The following is a 14,670-nucleotide window of genomic DNA, read 5'->3' on the forward strand; positions in this document are numbered from 1 at the left end:
AAAGAACATCGAACTCCCTAAAACACAAACCGACCCTGTCAACCAGACCCTCTGCTTAGGCCACCGAAACGTGTCTGCCTTCCACTGCTTTGTCCCGTCATGAGTTTAATGAAACTTGAGAAATACTAGACACGCAACAGTTAGGGAGCATGAAAATGAAACATTTCCAACATACTCTGAGGAATATTTGGTTTTTCTCAGAATAAACACAATATTTATGTTAAAAAGTCATGGTCATGTAGTATTTCCTATACAATGATATGTATCAATCAAAGCATAAAACAAACCTAAACTAAGCCCATTAAAATACTATTCATTAAAATAAGATTTTACCTGTGGTTTGCTTTAAATATTTAAATGTGAAGGATATTAAATAACTAATTGCCATGTGGCCGAAGTCATCAGTGGCTGCTTCATAAAGGAAGTAAATTTTGAGCTTGGTCTTAAGGAAATGACAGGCACTCAGAATCCTTAATCAAATTGGTTTTACAATCAGAGGTTCATTTCAGCACACTGAAGGAAAATGAGTAATGTAATCTCTCTATTGAGTCCTTCCTAAATTTTGATGACATGACAAAACATTCTACACCTACAGAGAAGTTCAATCAGTTCTGAAAACCCCTGAAAAAACTGTAATTTTACATCTCACAAACCCAGATACCAGGCTTTTACTGAAAAAGATATGAGAAAGGTTTTTAATTTCCCAGTTTAATAAAAGACCAGAACAAATAACTTGGAAATAATGTACATTCCTCCCTCAATAAATCCCTTTACATGGTAACAAAATTTTGAAAACATGTATGCAAAAGACAGGATTTAACGTATTTTGTTTAAAGCCATAAACTCCTTTTAGAAGTCTTAAATAAAAGTGACGTGGGAGACTCCAATGAACCCAAGATAATGCTTAAGAATTCAACTGAACTGATAAAAATAAGCTTCATATATTTATATATTTTGCTTAGCCTCAACCAATCTCAAGATGTGTAAAAAGCATTTTAAAAACTGAAAAGTCAATGTCACTGTCTTCCCATCTCTTCACAGCCCTACCCCACAAAAAAGAAAGAAGAGGGAAAAAAAAGAGGAAAGTTACATCAAGATGCTTATGATGGAAGTGTATGAAAGTTTTATTTGGATTCAAAGTAAGAGTCCCTAGCTCACGATGCTTTAGTATTCCCTAATGACAGTCTCTAAAACAAGATGGAACTGAACAATTTTACCAAATGCATATATTTACCAAATGCACATAAACTATTTTCCTAAAATTATACAAGCTGAAATGTATAGCCCATAACCTACAAGAGTATTTAATGAGGCTAATTTAAACTAGAAGCTGCTTCATATACTTAGAGTACATGATTCCCTTTAGTTTTGTAATATATTGTAATTGAAGTGGCTGTTTATAAGCTGGTTACAGAAGAATAACACTGCCAAAGGAATCGATGTTTTAATATAGTGGTGCTTGCCATTAAAACAAAAACAAAACAAAAAAAGTTCACGGTAAAAATACCATGAATGTACCAGCATAAGCCTCAAAGTGACAGACCACTTTCTTGAAAGATTCAAAACATAAATGACAAAGAACATGAAAAAAAGTCTGACATTTTCTGCTGTCACTATCCAGTAATGTAAGACGCTATCAGACATTCTTCCTACCTTTCCATTTCAAACACCCATCCATAAACAAACAGTTTAGTTTTGCATTTTCTCAAAACTACGTTTTTCCCACCAAGAAGGGAATCTGTTAAGTGGGGCCAGAGCGAGGCCTGGGAAGGCAGCTGGCTGAGCTCACCTGCTGCGGCTGGTACCTCTGCTGGGACTGGGATGGCAGGTACTGCGCCTGCGGCGGCAGGTGCGGAGGCTGCGGCTGCTGGTTGTAATACGGCTGCTGGCCCTGCTGGCAGTAACCACTCACACCTTGCTGTCCATACTGAGGCGGCATCTGTCAAAAAGTCGGCAAAGGAAGCGAGAAAGTCAAAAGGTGCAATTCAATGAAATCAAATATCGTTTCAGTTCAGCAACATGAAATGGGTTCTTTGCTAAGCAATTGCATTCACTATTTTTAATATTCTTTCCCTTACATAAATCGACACCCTGCCTTCTATTCACATACTATCAATGAAAGCAAAAGATAATTTGACTTTGCTTTAAGAAATAAAATTTTTATCAGGTAGCAAATATTAGTAACTTCATAAAAATGCAGTGTGTGTGTGGAGGGGAGGGCGGGCTCCTAATACTGACATTTAAAAATAGCTAAGCATTATGTTAATCCATTCTCATGCAACATACAAGATGAAAATGAAAGCCAACAGTCCAAGTTCACTAACTCCCTTTTTGCAGAATCTTGTGGTTTGGGCGCAGGTATAGGGCGCATGCTTCTTTCAACTAAGGCCAAAACTTCCCAATTACGTTTTTAGCACATACAGTACAGTTACATTAGCAATTCCATTGACGATTTTGCTAAAAAACACACACACAAAAACCTACACTGCTTTACAACAAATGAAACCTTTTTAGAATAATATTATTAATGTCAAATAACATAACCATCAATATGAGTTACTGAAGGAAAGTATTCAATCTAATATAAGGATAGTATTTCCCTAGTTGATGAAACAGGTAATGATGTAAAGCAGTGTACTGTACTGAAAAAAATAAGAGGTATAAACAAAAATATGGCCTTAAATGAGTCTTCTCCATCTCTAATTTACATAAGCCTAAAAATCCTGGAAACTATTAATAAAAAAAAAAAAGCCGTCTCTTTCTCATGTTATAAGTACACAGTTGATATTTTTTCATTTTTTTTTTAATGAGAAATCTACTGACTTTCTAACTAGGAGAGAGAGCAGGACAGAAAAAGAAAAACAAGATATTAGGATGGCCAAAAGCAGTGCCCTGGAGACGAGAACGGTGAAGTCACTCTGTTAATACCACAATATGGTCCATCTGAGAACTCCAAGAACTTGAGCCTCAGAAGCCCACACACTGAAGAATTCAGTGATCAGTTCCAGATACACACTTAAGAAACAAATGCGCTATGGAATACTGAATGATGAAAACAGGGAAGGGTAAAACAAGAAAAACATTAAATACTTTGCCTCTAAGACCAATTAGCGCTGTAATTCATAACACGTACAATGAAGTAAAAGGAAAAAATGTAAAAAGTTGAAGTTCACACTTCTTTTGAACCAATCAAGGTATTTCCAAGACCTATCGGCAATGATGACAAGCCATCCGGCCACCACGGTCACAAGTGACCCGTCACACAGAGCCCACGTCAGCAGAGCAGGCAGGTTTGTACTGAAAAACCATTTAACAGCACAGTTGAATTCTTTACTTTTATTTATTTTACAGTTTGATATCTCATAATGAATGTATGTCCCTGCCATAAGCCAAGCCAAAGAATTTCCATAAAATACAACTCCACATGCTGGAATACCATACACTACCCACAACACACATCCTTGCGTTCAACACCCATATGTCTGATTTGATATCTAATACTGTACTTCACACAAGTGTCTTTGCAGTTTGATTTGAAGCAGTTAGGGTAACACTTTCGCCGGTGTTAAAATGACTGCAAAGCTCAGTCAACACAGGCAGCAAACTCCCCTCTGAATTGCACTTTAATATGTTGCTTTCTGGTTTACAGGAACCTCACACACAATATGGAAGTGCTGGGGGGGGGGGGGGGGGGGCTCTATTTTCTAAACGAAACAACAACAGGACGTTACAGGAAGGAGTCTACTAGCACCAGAGCAGTCAGAACGTAGGACATCTCCACCTACTTCAGCTCTGAAGAGCTTTGGGGCAGAGTGGGGTGCAGGGGAGGCGGGTAGGGTGGGGGAGAGTATAGCAAATCTTCAATGGAGCCACGGCAACCATCTGCAGAATAGGCTGGCTGCAGAGGGAAGCCAGCAAGCACGCCTGCTGGGAGATTTCACAATTAAAGCCAGTTGCTCTCCTTCTAGATACACGGGCTAATTCATTTGGCACTAACCTGCCGGGCCGCTCACCCACTGTGAGCCTAGAATGAGGTGACCTGTAACACAGCGCCAGTGGGCCAGCAGCTAGACCTGGGGCCGGTGCCCACCAGCCAGCCCACTGCCCTTAGTGAGAGCCACTGAACAGAACAGAGATGACGAACTCTAGTTCCGTTAAAGACTCTGGGTTAGAAATGTATAAAATCTAAATCCAAGTCCTACTGTGCCTCGGGTGTGGGAATATGGTCAATTATAATGATATTTGCCCTACATCTCCACCTGTAAAATGGGGCTGCCTTCTCTATTAATTCATATTGCTATTATAACCAGCAATATAATAATCCGACTTGGAATTCTACACAGATGCTACAATTATTTATTAAATTACAAGTTGTAGTGTTAGCTCTAAAGTATTATTTCCTAAGTATTACCTTTAAAGAGCAATTTCTAAATATAATACTTCAGTTGTCTAGAACTAAAGTCTAATTCTTTAATGATCAATATTGTTTTTATTTTTTTAAATATGTCTTTATTGATTTTTAGAGAGAGAAGAAGGGAGAGGGAGGGAGGGAGGGACTGGGGATCAAACCCACAACCTGGCACATGCCCTGACCAGGAATCGAACAGGCAATCTTCCGGTGCACAGGATGACCAACTGAGCCACACTGGCAGGGCAGTATTTTTGTTTTAATCACTTCACATACAGGGCTTTCACAGATCTACGGGATGGGTCTCTGACATCTTCAGCCAAATAATCATTATGAAACGTGAATCGACAGGCTGAGCCGACTGCTGCTGCTGCTGTGCACAGCCCCAGAGCACAACTCCGGTCTCACTGTGCTGTCTCCTCACTTGCCATCAAAGCACTCAGCTACTGCTCGTGACCCTGAACTTGATCCCAATGGAATCTGCTGAGGACGGAGAAACCCACTACATCGTAAAAACTATGCGGGATCAGTCCATGAGGAAAGCACATGGGCTTTTATTGTTTGGTGAAGTCGATTTTGGCTACTGAGAGTCTTTTTGTTTACCTCTTAGCTCTCAGCACCATATTCAGGGCAAACAAGATTACCAGACAGTTGAGTGCAAGTTACTGAGACCAGGAACCATGTGCTGAGAGCTAGGATACAAAGCCTTTCTAGCTCAGAAGTCCCCTTCCCCGACCAGCCTAACTAGCTGAGCACAGCCCCAACCCCATCATTTTCATGCCGTTCTGATTTTATTTTACCACAGGGGAGATGATTGGATTTAGTTACTAGTAGTTAGTTAGTTGTTAGTTAACTCCTTATTTTTGCATCCATGTATTTACTTGGTCCTCATCACTAGAATATAAGCTCCCACACTCCTGGCATGCTTTCCTTGAAGAGGGCCTGCCATCAGTAAATGTTTGTTGAATGAATGAATGAATGTCTTCCAAAAGGTTACTAAATCAAGTTATTATAAAAATGTTAAAGTGATGAAGAAACTCATGATAAAAGTGAAATCACTTGTACCATCCAAATCTCTGATACATGTATAACCAGCTTCATCCAGCAGCCAAAAACAGTGAGCTTCACGCTAAAGCAGCTCAGGGCCCTCGGCTATTAACCGCGAACCCTCCAAGTGATTACTGCAAATGCCCGGACCTTCAGCATGGTTTCAATAAAAAGAAAAGCTCTAAACTAAACTAAACGGAAATCTTCAGAAAATTCATGAGATGACAGCGTTTCTGTTTGTTATTTAAAAATAAGAAAAACAAGAATTTATTTCATTCATTTCTAAATAAGCAGGATCTTAAAGTGGAACACGAGCACACACAGTAGCAAAAAAATTATTCTAATTTTTAAAGAAATCTGAATGCTTTCAAACATTGTTGGAGAGGGAAAGTATAGCTAAAAATGATTCCCTTACTTTAATACTTATTTCAGGAAACTACTTTAACAAAGGATTTGGGTATTAACTTCCACGCCTCTGTATTATGTTAAACTAGAAACCCGTTGCACGAAGTTTCGTGCAATAGACTTTCACCTGGCTGCCGGCAGCAGTTTTCCGCCAGCACCAGTTTTCCTCTGGCCACCCGCCGATCAGAGCGCCTCCCGCCAGCGCGATCGGCTACCCCGAGAGGAACTCCGATCGGGAGGCGCTCCCGATCGGCGGGTGGCCAGAGGAAAACTGGTGCTGGCGGAAAACTGCTGCCAGCAGCCACGCAATCGGCCACCACCAGCGTCTTCCGCCGGCCCCATGGGTCCTTCCGCAGCGTTGGCCTAACGGCCGGTGGGAGGAGCGGGAGTCGGGGACTCGCGAGTCCCCGCCCCCCCGCTCCTACAGCCAGCCAATCGGCCACCCTGAGTCCCGCCCCCCGCGCCTCCAGCCGGCCCAATCGTGGGCGTAGCGGAGTGATGCAATTTGCATATTGCCTTTTTATTATGTAGGATGTGCAGAATTCCAGGCTCCATTTTTCATTTCACCTTACCCTGAACTTCATGCTCATACTTGAAAATTGAAGAAATGACCAAGGTTTATTTCCCCTTTCTTATTTCTAAAAAGTTGTACACAGCAGTGTCCCCACTGAGTTTAAGGGTGCACTGCCTATGGCCCAGCAACTTCCATGTAAATAAATACATGCCAGTGAAACACTCGAGTGTCCCAGAAAGGATGCTCGATGTAATACTGCTTCCGAGAGCCAGAAAGAGGACACAATCCAATTCTAACAGTAGGTAAAGGGGACAATAGTGTTTCCTATAGTCACACAACGGAATTCTATACAGTATTTAAAAAAGCGATGTAGTAAGACCCACATATCAAATCAGTTCAAATCTAAAAATTATAATGCTGAATTTGAAAAGAAAGCAACGAAAGGCTAGTGCAATGTGATACCATTTGTATACATTTTTAATACGCAATAGTAGTATATATTGTTCAGGGATAGATAGATAGATAGATAGATAGATAGATAGATGATAGATAGCAGATAGATAGATAGGTGATATATAGATAGTAAAGTACAGTCACATGCATTGAAAAGGAAATATGTGACACTCTCCAGGAGGGGAGTGGGGGAAAGATGGGGTGGACCTTCAGCCTTGCATTTTCTTCCCTTTAAAAAAAGAGAGACGAAGCAAATATACCAAAATGTTAACAACAACTATAATCTTGGCGTAGCTACACAAGTATCTACTGTATTTGTTTCCGCTTTCATAATTTAAAATAAAGAGTTCACCTCCACCATATCCCACATTCCAGTATCACCAGCCAAAAGGCAGGACACAGGCGGCTCAGCACACAGGCGGGATAGGGCCGGGCTCCAGAAAACTGCCTGGTCCACGCTCAGGTACAGAGCCCGGCGAGGACCGTGCTCCGGGCTCAGCCCTGCCTGCTACCCGGTGCCACGGGGCCCTGCTCTGCTCCAGGCCTCGCACTGGGATGGATAAGCCCAAGACTTCGTATGGCCCCCAATTCCTGCCGACGAGAGGGCTCTCAGGAAGGACTCATGCAGGTGGTTCAGTCACACACAGGCTTAGCATCTGAATTCCTGGCTGCATTTCTCTATGGCTCCTACAAGGAACGCTAACCAATTTCAGTCAGAAATGAGTTCCAGAGTCAAAAATGTTTCAGAAACACATGTGCTACAAAAATAAAACATAACATATTAATTAGCACATTAAAGAATCTGTGAAATCCTTAAAAAGTTAAGGCCCTGGCCGATTTGGTTGAGTGGTTAGAGCATGGGCCCGCTGGCTGAAGGTCTGTGTAATGTGTGGTATGTGAGTAAAGAATTAATAGCCTAGAAGAAGAATAACATCACAGTGATATCTATCACTTCTTAGACCAACTCAGTGTTTTTCATTAATCTAGAACAAAATGCAATTTATTTTGGGTTACTTATTGCTGTGTTTCTAAGAGTTATCAAAAAGTTTATTATACCAATTTATCTTTAACAGCAGAAACCTCCTTAATTTTGTTTTTCATCTGAGCCCCTCCAGGTAAATTCTACAAAATGAAAAGGCAAAAAAGCACAGGAAAAATCCTAGGATCACAACAGCTACATTTTAGTCATTACTGTGGCAAAATCTGCTGGCCTCCAACTGCACAGGAAGATCAAACGCTATTTTTCATGCATAAGAGACAGACTGAAAATTCCCCACAGCCAGGAATTCAGATGTTAAGCCAATGTGTGGCTGAACCAATTGCATGAGGAAATTTTATTATGTCAACATGTCCAGTCAAAAATAATGTGCTAGAAGGTAATAAATAAAGTTTACAAGGTCAAGATCCTACAACTGCTCCACAATCTCCAGTCCCTCAAGCTAAGCTCCCAACTGAGACGTCTAAACAATTTAGTTGCTTTTTTCCCCTCCTATTTTCTTATTTCAAAAAGGAAAATCTTATCCTTAGGCTTGACTAAGGGAGAAAAAGAGTACACAATTTCCTGAAATTACTCCTTCACGCTTGAAAAATGAGAAACAATCAACAAATGTATATTGAACACTTATTGTATGCATTGCACACTACAGCTAAATTCCTTCCAATTAAGTCAGCTTCCCTTGAATAACAACAACAAAAAGACAACCAGGAGAGGGAGGAGGAGTCACAAAGCACTCAGGGTCTAACAGTGTCTTCAACCCCAGAACAGACTTGACGACCCACTACACAGCTCGCGCTGCTCTGGGGCCACTTCATTTGTGCCCCTGCCCTTGTTCCTAACAGATGACTTCCGGGCCACAGACACCGCTGCTGTTTTATAGACTGAAAAATAACCAACATATCTGAGCTACTTAAACCTTCTCCTTTAGCTTAAAATAATTTTTAATTTGTATCAGAAAAAATTTACTTTCTGATCGGTGAAATGAAGTTAAAAAGTTCTCATTTGTCTCCCGGCCGGTGTTGCTCAGTGGTCGGGTGTCAACCTATGCACCAAGAGGTCACAATTCAATTCCCGGTCAAGGGCACATGACTGGGTTGCCAACTCGATCCTCAGTAAGGGGCGTGCAGGAGGCACCCAATTGATGATTCTCTCTCATCATTAATGTTTCTCTCCCCCCCCCCCCTTCTCCTTTCCTCTCTGAAATAAAAAAATATTTTTAAATGCTCTAATCTGTCATCAGTAATAAGTCCTTTTACATGACAAATTGGTTTTCTAAACTTCCTTTAACAGGTACACACAATATTAGAGTGTATAAAGTAAATAACAGTGACAATAATATACATATAATTTCTCTCAGATGTCTTCACAATAATTAATTGCTAATAAAATAGCCTAGAAGAAGAGAAACATCACAATGACATCTAGTCACTGCTTCTTCTAAGTCCAGCTGCTCTATATTTAGCCAATCACGGCATAAGTGAGTCCTAGGCCAGACGCGTGTTCCGAGGGGTGAGTATTGGGCATGGCTGTGGAGACCAAAGGCAGAGCCTCTCCGGACCTCAATTCCCAAGACTCCGAGCTGCGTCCTAAACAGCCTTTATTTGCACTTCGTAACCACCATCAGCCTAGTGTCCATGACTTTACGTACACCCCTCTTAGATTAACTTACATTGCTAACCCACGCTACCTCCGGAGGGTCACAGGTTCTGGAACGGTATTGTCCACTTCGCAAAGTGGCACATCCTTTAGCTTTCCTCTAACTCCGAGCTTCAGGGAGTGCCCCTCGTGCTAATGCACAGACTTCACTAGCAAATGTACGGCCAACCCCTGCAAGCCAGAGCTCTTATTCCCGCCGGTCAAAGATTCCTGTCAACTGCGACTGCCCCCCTGTCCCTGCCCTGTTTTCACTGGCTTACCTAAACTGCTTTCTCTCCTTTACTGTGGAACACAAACTAAACAGCATGACGGACCGACTCCACAGGCACAGGCATGGCCACGCACAGAGGGAGGGCACTTTCATCTTCGTCCCACTTGGTCCTCCCTCTGCCCCACCTGGCCCTCCAGCGCAGCCTCAGGGGCTCTGCGCGAGGGCCCAAGGGTGCAGCCTCCGCGGGCAGGACCCGCTGCCTCCCACTTGCGGCCGGTGTTGAGCTAAAGTCTCACACGCACAAAATTAACACACAAGGGTGTAATTGTAGTTTTATGTTCAAGCGCCCTCATTATGCACTTTAAAGCACTTTCTTACCCAGGATCCATCGAGGACATTCGATATCACAGGTCTATAAAGTGTACAGTGTGCTTTTTGATAAAACTGAACCATCATGCAGCTTCAGAGAGAAAGTGTGTGTGTGACGCACAAGACAATAATCTCATTCTGAAAATGTTAGCTAAAAAAGGAACATATTTCCAATGTACATGAATTTGGTGAGGGGGAGGGATGCCTACCAGCAAAAGACTGGTAATCCACACAATCTACTCTTGAGGAAAAGAGGACCAGTGCATAAAAACAAGTGACTAAAATCTGGCATAAATCATCAGCCATGAGTCTCCATGCCTTGTCTACATATAACATAAGCAGGAACAAACTCAACAGTAAAGGGAGCCATGCTCGTTTCTAATGCGAAAGCTCTGACATCTAGGCTGCCAGCATCTACACTGAAAGCAAAACGACAAGTCAGACTTTTCCACACCAAACACAGGCAGTGGCTTTGAAGCCGGAGCCCCGAACTAGGAAACGCACCCACATGCCTGCGCCCAGCTCCTCCCGGAGGTCAGGGCACAGGGAATCAAGGCTGCGGCCTCCGCGCCCCAAGTAGGTCAGCTCTGCCACCGGACGCGTTTCCAGGAAAAGCCTCCTGCAGAAAGGAAAGGCGCCCTGCCCTCCGCCCAGAGCGCTTCCCAGGAAGAGGCGCGGGCGCCTCCCACTGAGTGCCCACTACGCCTCCCGGAAAACCACCTGAGGTTCCCAGTCTGTTACATCAGCGCCAAACCGCCACAGGACATTGGGAATCAGTGAGTATAATCTTCGAGTTGTTTCCATTTTTACAAAGAGCACAAAATAAAAATCAAAGCAGCACAACAGTACCTCACACCTGGGCTAGAGCAGCAGGGTTTTCCAGTAAGACTTTAAAATAAATGTCGGGGTGCAGTATTTTCGTGCTTTAAAAAGCCACCCACTGGATGCCATCCGGGACAGGCGAGTGCCGCTGATGGCACGGGAGGAGCGCTCGGCCCGCACCCCCTGGCCAGAGCTGTCTGTTTTTATAGAGCACCGGGAGAGGAGCCCAGGGCCCTACCACCTTCCTCCATAACCCAGCTGCCAAGCTGGATGTGCCAAAGGGGATTCCAGAGAATTTTAAAGAGATAACCTTTGCTGAGGCTGCAATGTCAGCTTTGTAACCGCATGGCGGGAACATGTGCAGCGAATGCAAGATTGAAAGACTGTTCTGTCTGAGGTAACCATGGAGAACACGGGGATTTACCGAGTGAGACTAGAATTTTAAAGCAGCAACGGAGACAAGCAACTGGTGTCTTCAAGGGAGAGGAACTTGACGGTGGGCGAACAGGAGGGTGGGACGTGCACAGCCGGCTCTTTCTACCTTGGGGATTTTAGACCAAGCATGTAAGTCCTCCTTCCTGTGTGTGTGTGTGATTTTTTTAATACAGCTTTAAAGTTGTTTCATGTTTTTTTTAAGGTAACCATATAATTGCATTATTACCAACAGTCTACAGCTCACCCTTTGAGGGTTAAAGGGCTAGTGGTTTCTCTAGCCTTTCTACATTTCTTTTTCTCTCCTGCAGGAAGGAAGGAAGGGAGGGAAGGAAAGAGTTTGGTACCTTAGTCGATGAAAACGTGAGTAAAAAAACCACCAAGCCCCTCTAATATGGGAATTTCAAAACCGAGATTGTGTTAAACATGATTCTCTAAAATATACAGTCTGAGTGTTTCATCAGGTATTTTTAAGGGAGAAACACGTATATGGTGAACGTGTGCCTGGAGAAAAATACCAGCAACAATAATACAGAAGGGTCCGACTTCTTCACACACCACACCGAGACCTCAGCCCGCCGAGGCCCCGCCCAGACTGAGAACCAGGGAGTGCGGGCTGTGCTGCACCCTCCCTGAGCGGGCAGGCAGGGAGGCAGCTGAGGCTTGGCCCTGAGCTAGCCAGAGACACAAAAGGCTTCCAGTGAGCAGAACCGGCCTTTGTGTTTTTGCCCTGACTTTCGGAATGTACTCATAACCAACAACGAGGCAGGAGAAGAAAGGAGTCCCTTTGCGTTAGAAGATGTTTCTGCTCTAACCTCTCAGATTTCTCCCCTAAGTGGCTGAAAACTGACTCCTTGCACCTTATTCCCTGCATCAGTCTGAGGTTGGGGGGTGGGCATGGGGGGGGGGGCGATGAAGAAGATGCTCAAAACTATATCCAACACGTGTTTGGACCAATAAGCTCTTGTTTGAGTTGGAAAATCCACACCCACTCCCCCTCCTCAGCAGGCTAACCCTAACCACACTTATTGTGAATTACTTTTCCAGGCACTATTAGAACTGGCAGAGATTTCCGGTCACTGGCTCACCCCTCTCCTTACCAAGATCAAGGGTTAGGAAACCTGCACAATTTCACCCAGCTGGTCACAAACAGAACTCAATTCTCTGTGCGCCTGCCCCCACCCCGAGCTCACTCCTCTCCTGTGACACTCAGCCCTGAATGCGAGTCACGTGTCAGTGAAGCGTGGAGGAGAGACTGTAAGTGGACGCTGACTGGGACAGGAAGAGGGGAGGATGCTGTGGAGACCTCGCTCTGTTCTAGAAGACAGCAGTGTAACAACAGACAAGGGCTGGGCCCCGGGAGCAGAGGAGAAGCAGCAGGAGTGGGAAGGCGTTGAACAGGGAGACCGGTGAGTCAAGAAGACAATGGCTCCAAGGGAAAGAGGTACACAATGGTTTTGAAGTTAAAAACCGAAGTTTTAAAACCTAGGTGGTTTAGATTTAGAAAGCATTAGGATGCGAAATCTCTACCAACAGACACTCAACGTGAAAGCAGGCAGAGTCTCTTCCTTCTGAGCCGTTGAGCACAGAAACTTAACCTACAGGACAAACCTGTGCGACTGGCTAACAGCCTAAAGAGGAGTTCCATTATGAGGCTGAGGCAGTATGAGGAAATGATGCTTTGAAAAAAATACCAAAGTCCTTGAAATATAAATACATCTTAAAGCAAATGCTTGTATAAAAAAGAGAAAATGATTTAATTATTCCCCTTGAGAAAGAAGATCTGCAATTTTTTTCTTATTTCATCAGATGGAACATGTGCCAAGTATCCCCAAAAGATTGGTCAGGAAAAAATACAGGATGTTGACTTTGAAAATTATTAACAGAAAGACACCTGAGGGCAGGCAGAGGAGGGTTTACTTAACGTGGAAGGTTCACAAAATGTTCACTTCTTTCCACCGTCTCTTCTATAGTAACAACTCAGTAAAACCGGGCATTCTAACCTACTCATGAGAAAATCGTAAGATCGGAGTTACTCCCTCAAAACTACACTTCACCACAGATGTAATCTCCGATTGTCTATTCGAAGCACCTTGGCAGGTAAGTCTACAGTAGACTTTGGGGAAATACGGGTCATTTAATGGTTTTGCTAGAATGTGAAGGGGTATAAAATAACTGTTCTAAGGTACAGTCCTCCAGTCCAATGATAAATAAGGATAAGTGGGTCAAAAGATTTCTAATCAGGCCATATTTTTATTTTATTTTAACCTTAAAGAAAAGAATCTCTTACACACCATTAAAATGAAAAGGCCAGGTTTCAAACAACATCCCAAAATGATTTTCACCTTCACAAACCCCTCAATAAATGCACTGTGTATTTTGTGGAGAGGGGCATGGTTTCCAACTGTTCCTTTGACATATTCAGTTTTCCTTCAAGAATGTGGCTTGTAAGACTGGTGGAACCGGCTCAAGACAAGGTATGAGGCATTGTAGGAGGAACTGGTGAAGAATGGTCACCTTTCTAACCAGAGATGCTACATTCAACAATCACTTACGTGATTAGGCTCCCACAGCTACGTCAAACTGCCAGAGAAAAGGACTAGCAACATCAGCTGGTCATTTGGTTCCGGAAACCTCCTTCCACTGTCCTCCACTCCCCACGCTGGTGGGAGCCTAATAGACCTAAAAATCACAGCCATCTCCTTAGCAGACTGACCCCCCGCATGTCCGGGACAAATCAGCTGTTAGGGTTTGGGCACCCGATCCCTAACAAGTCCCTATCCTCCCTCTAGGAACTGCCCCGCCACGGAGGAGCCTCCAGGCGGCCAGCCCGAGGGCAGCTGACGGGCACTCAGGAACCGGCCCTCCGCTGGTAAGTAAGCAACGGTGCTTTCAATGGTCCGCCGGGCCTTCCTGCAATCAGACCATATTCTAATTCTACTTATCGCAACTACAAAAAAATAAAAACAAAACACCAATTTCTTACATTTCCATTAGAAGGAAAAGAGGGTAGAGAAGAGAATCAAAGGAACTTAAAAATCCTGAAGGGTTAATCAGGGCAAGGCTTTCAAATGTTTTGACTCCAAATCAAAAGACGAATTATGTTTTATAGCTCATCCCTGAGCACATGACACCCTTACCACATGTGATGCATTCACATTTTATGCTCTAATTCTTCCCCTTTTAAAAATTCCTGGCTGTAACCTAATGCATTGCTTCCGTGGCCCCACTAATGAGTGAATCACAGTGAACAGTTTTAAAACACTACATTTGAGCCTGATTTTGTTTTTCAGAGAATCTCAGAGAAGACTGTTTTGAATGATACTATACCAGAATAAATTCGTGTCCATGGATAT

General features: G+C 43.3%; 1 protein-coding gene across 3 annotated transcripts in view; it reads right to left on the reverse strand.

The window, feature by feature from the left end:
* ARID1B (AT-rich interaction domain 1B) overlaps positions 1-14,670 on the reverse strand; it is a 356,868-nt gene that overhangs the window by 235,406 nt on the left and 106,792 nt on the right. For all 3 annotated transcript variants that reach the window (XM_079780169.1, XM_079780170.1, XM_079780171.1), the window contains exon 3: positions 1,790-1,939. In XM_079780169.1, the coding sequence (XP_079636295.1) occupies positions 1,790-1,939 (150 nt within the window). The remainder of the gene's footprint in view (positions 1-1,789; positions 1,940-14,670) is intronic.

Source organism: Cnephaeus nilssonii (assembly GCF_951640355.1).
Source record: "Cnephaeus nilssonii genome assembly, chromosome: 9".
NCBI classification, from domain to species: Eukaryota; Metazoa; Chordata; class Mammalia; order Chiroptera; family Vespertilionidae; genus Cnephaeus; species Cnephaeus nilssonii.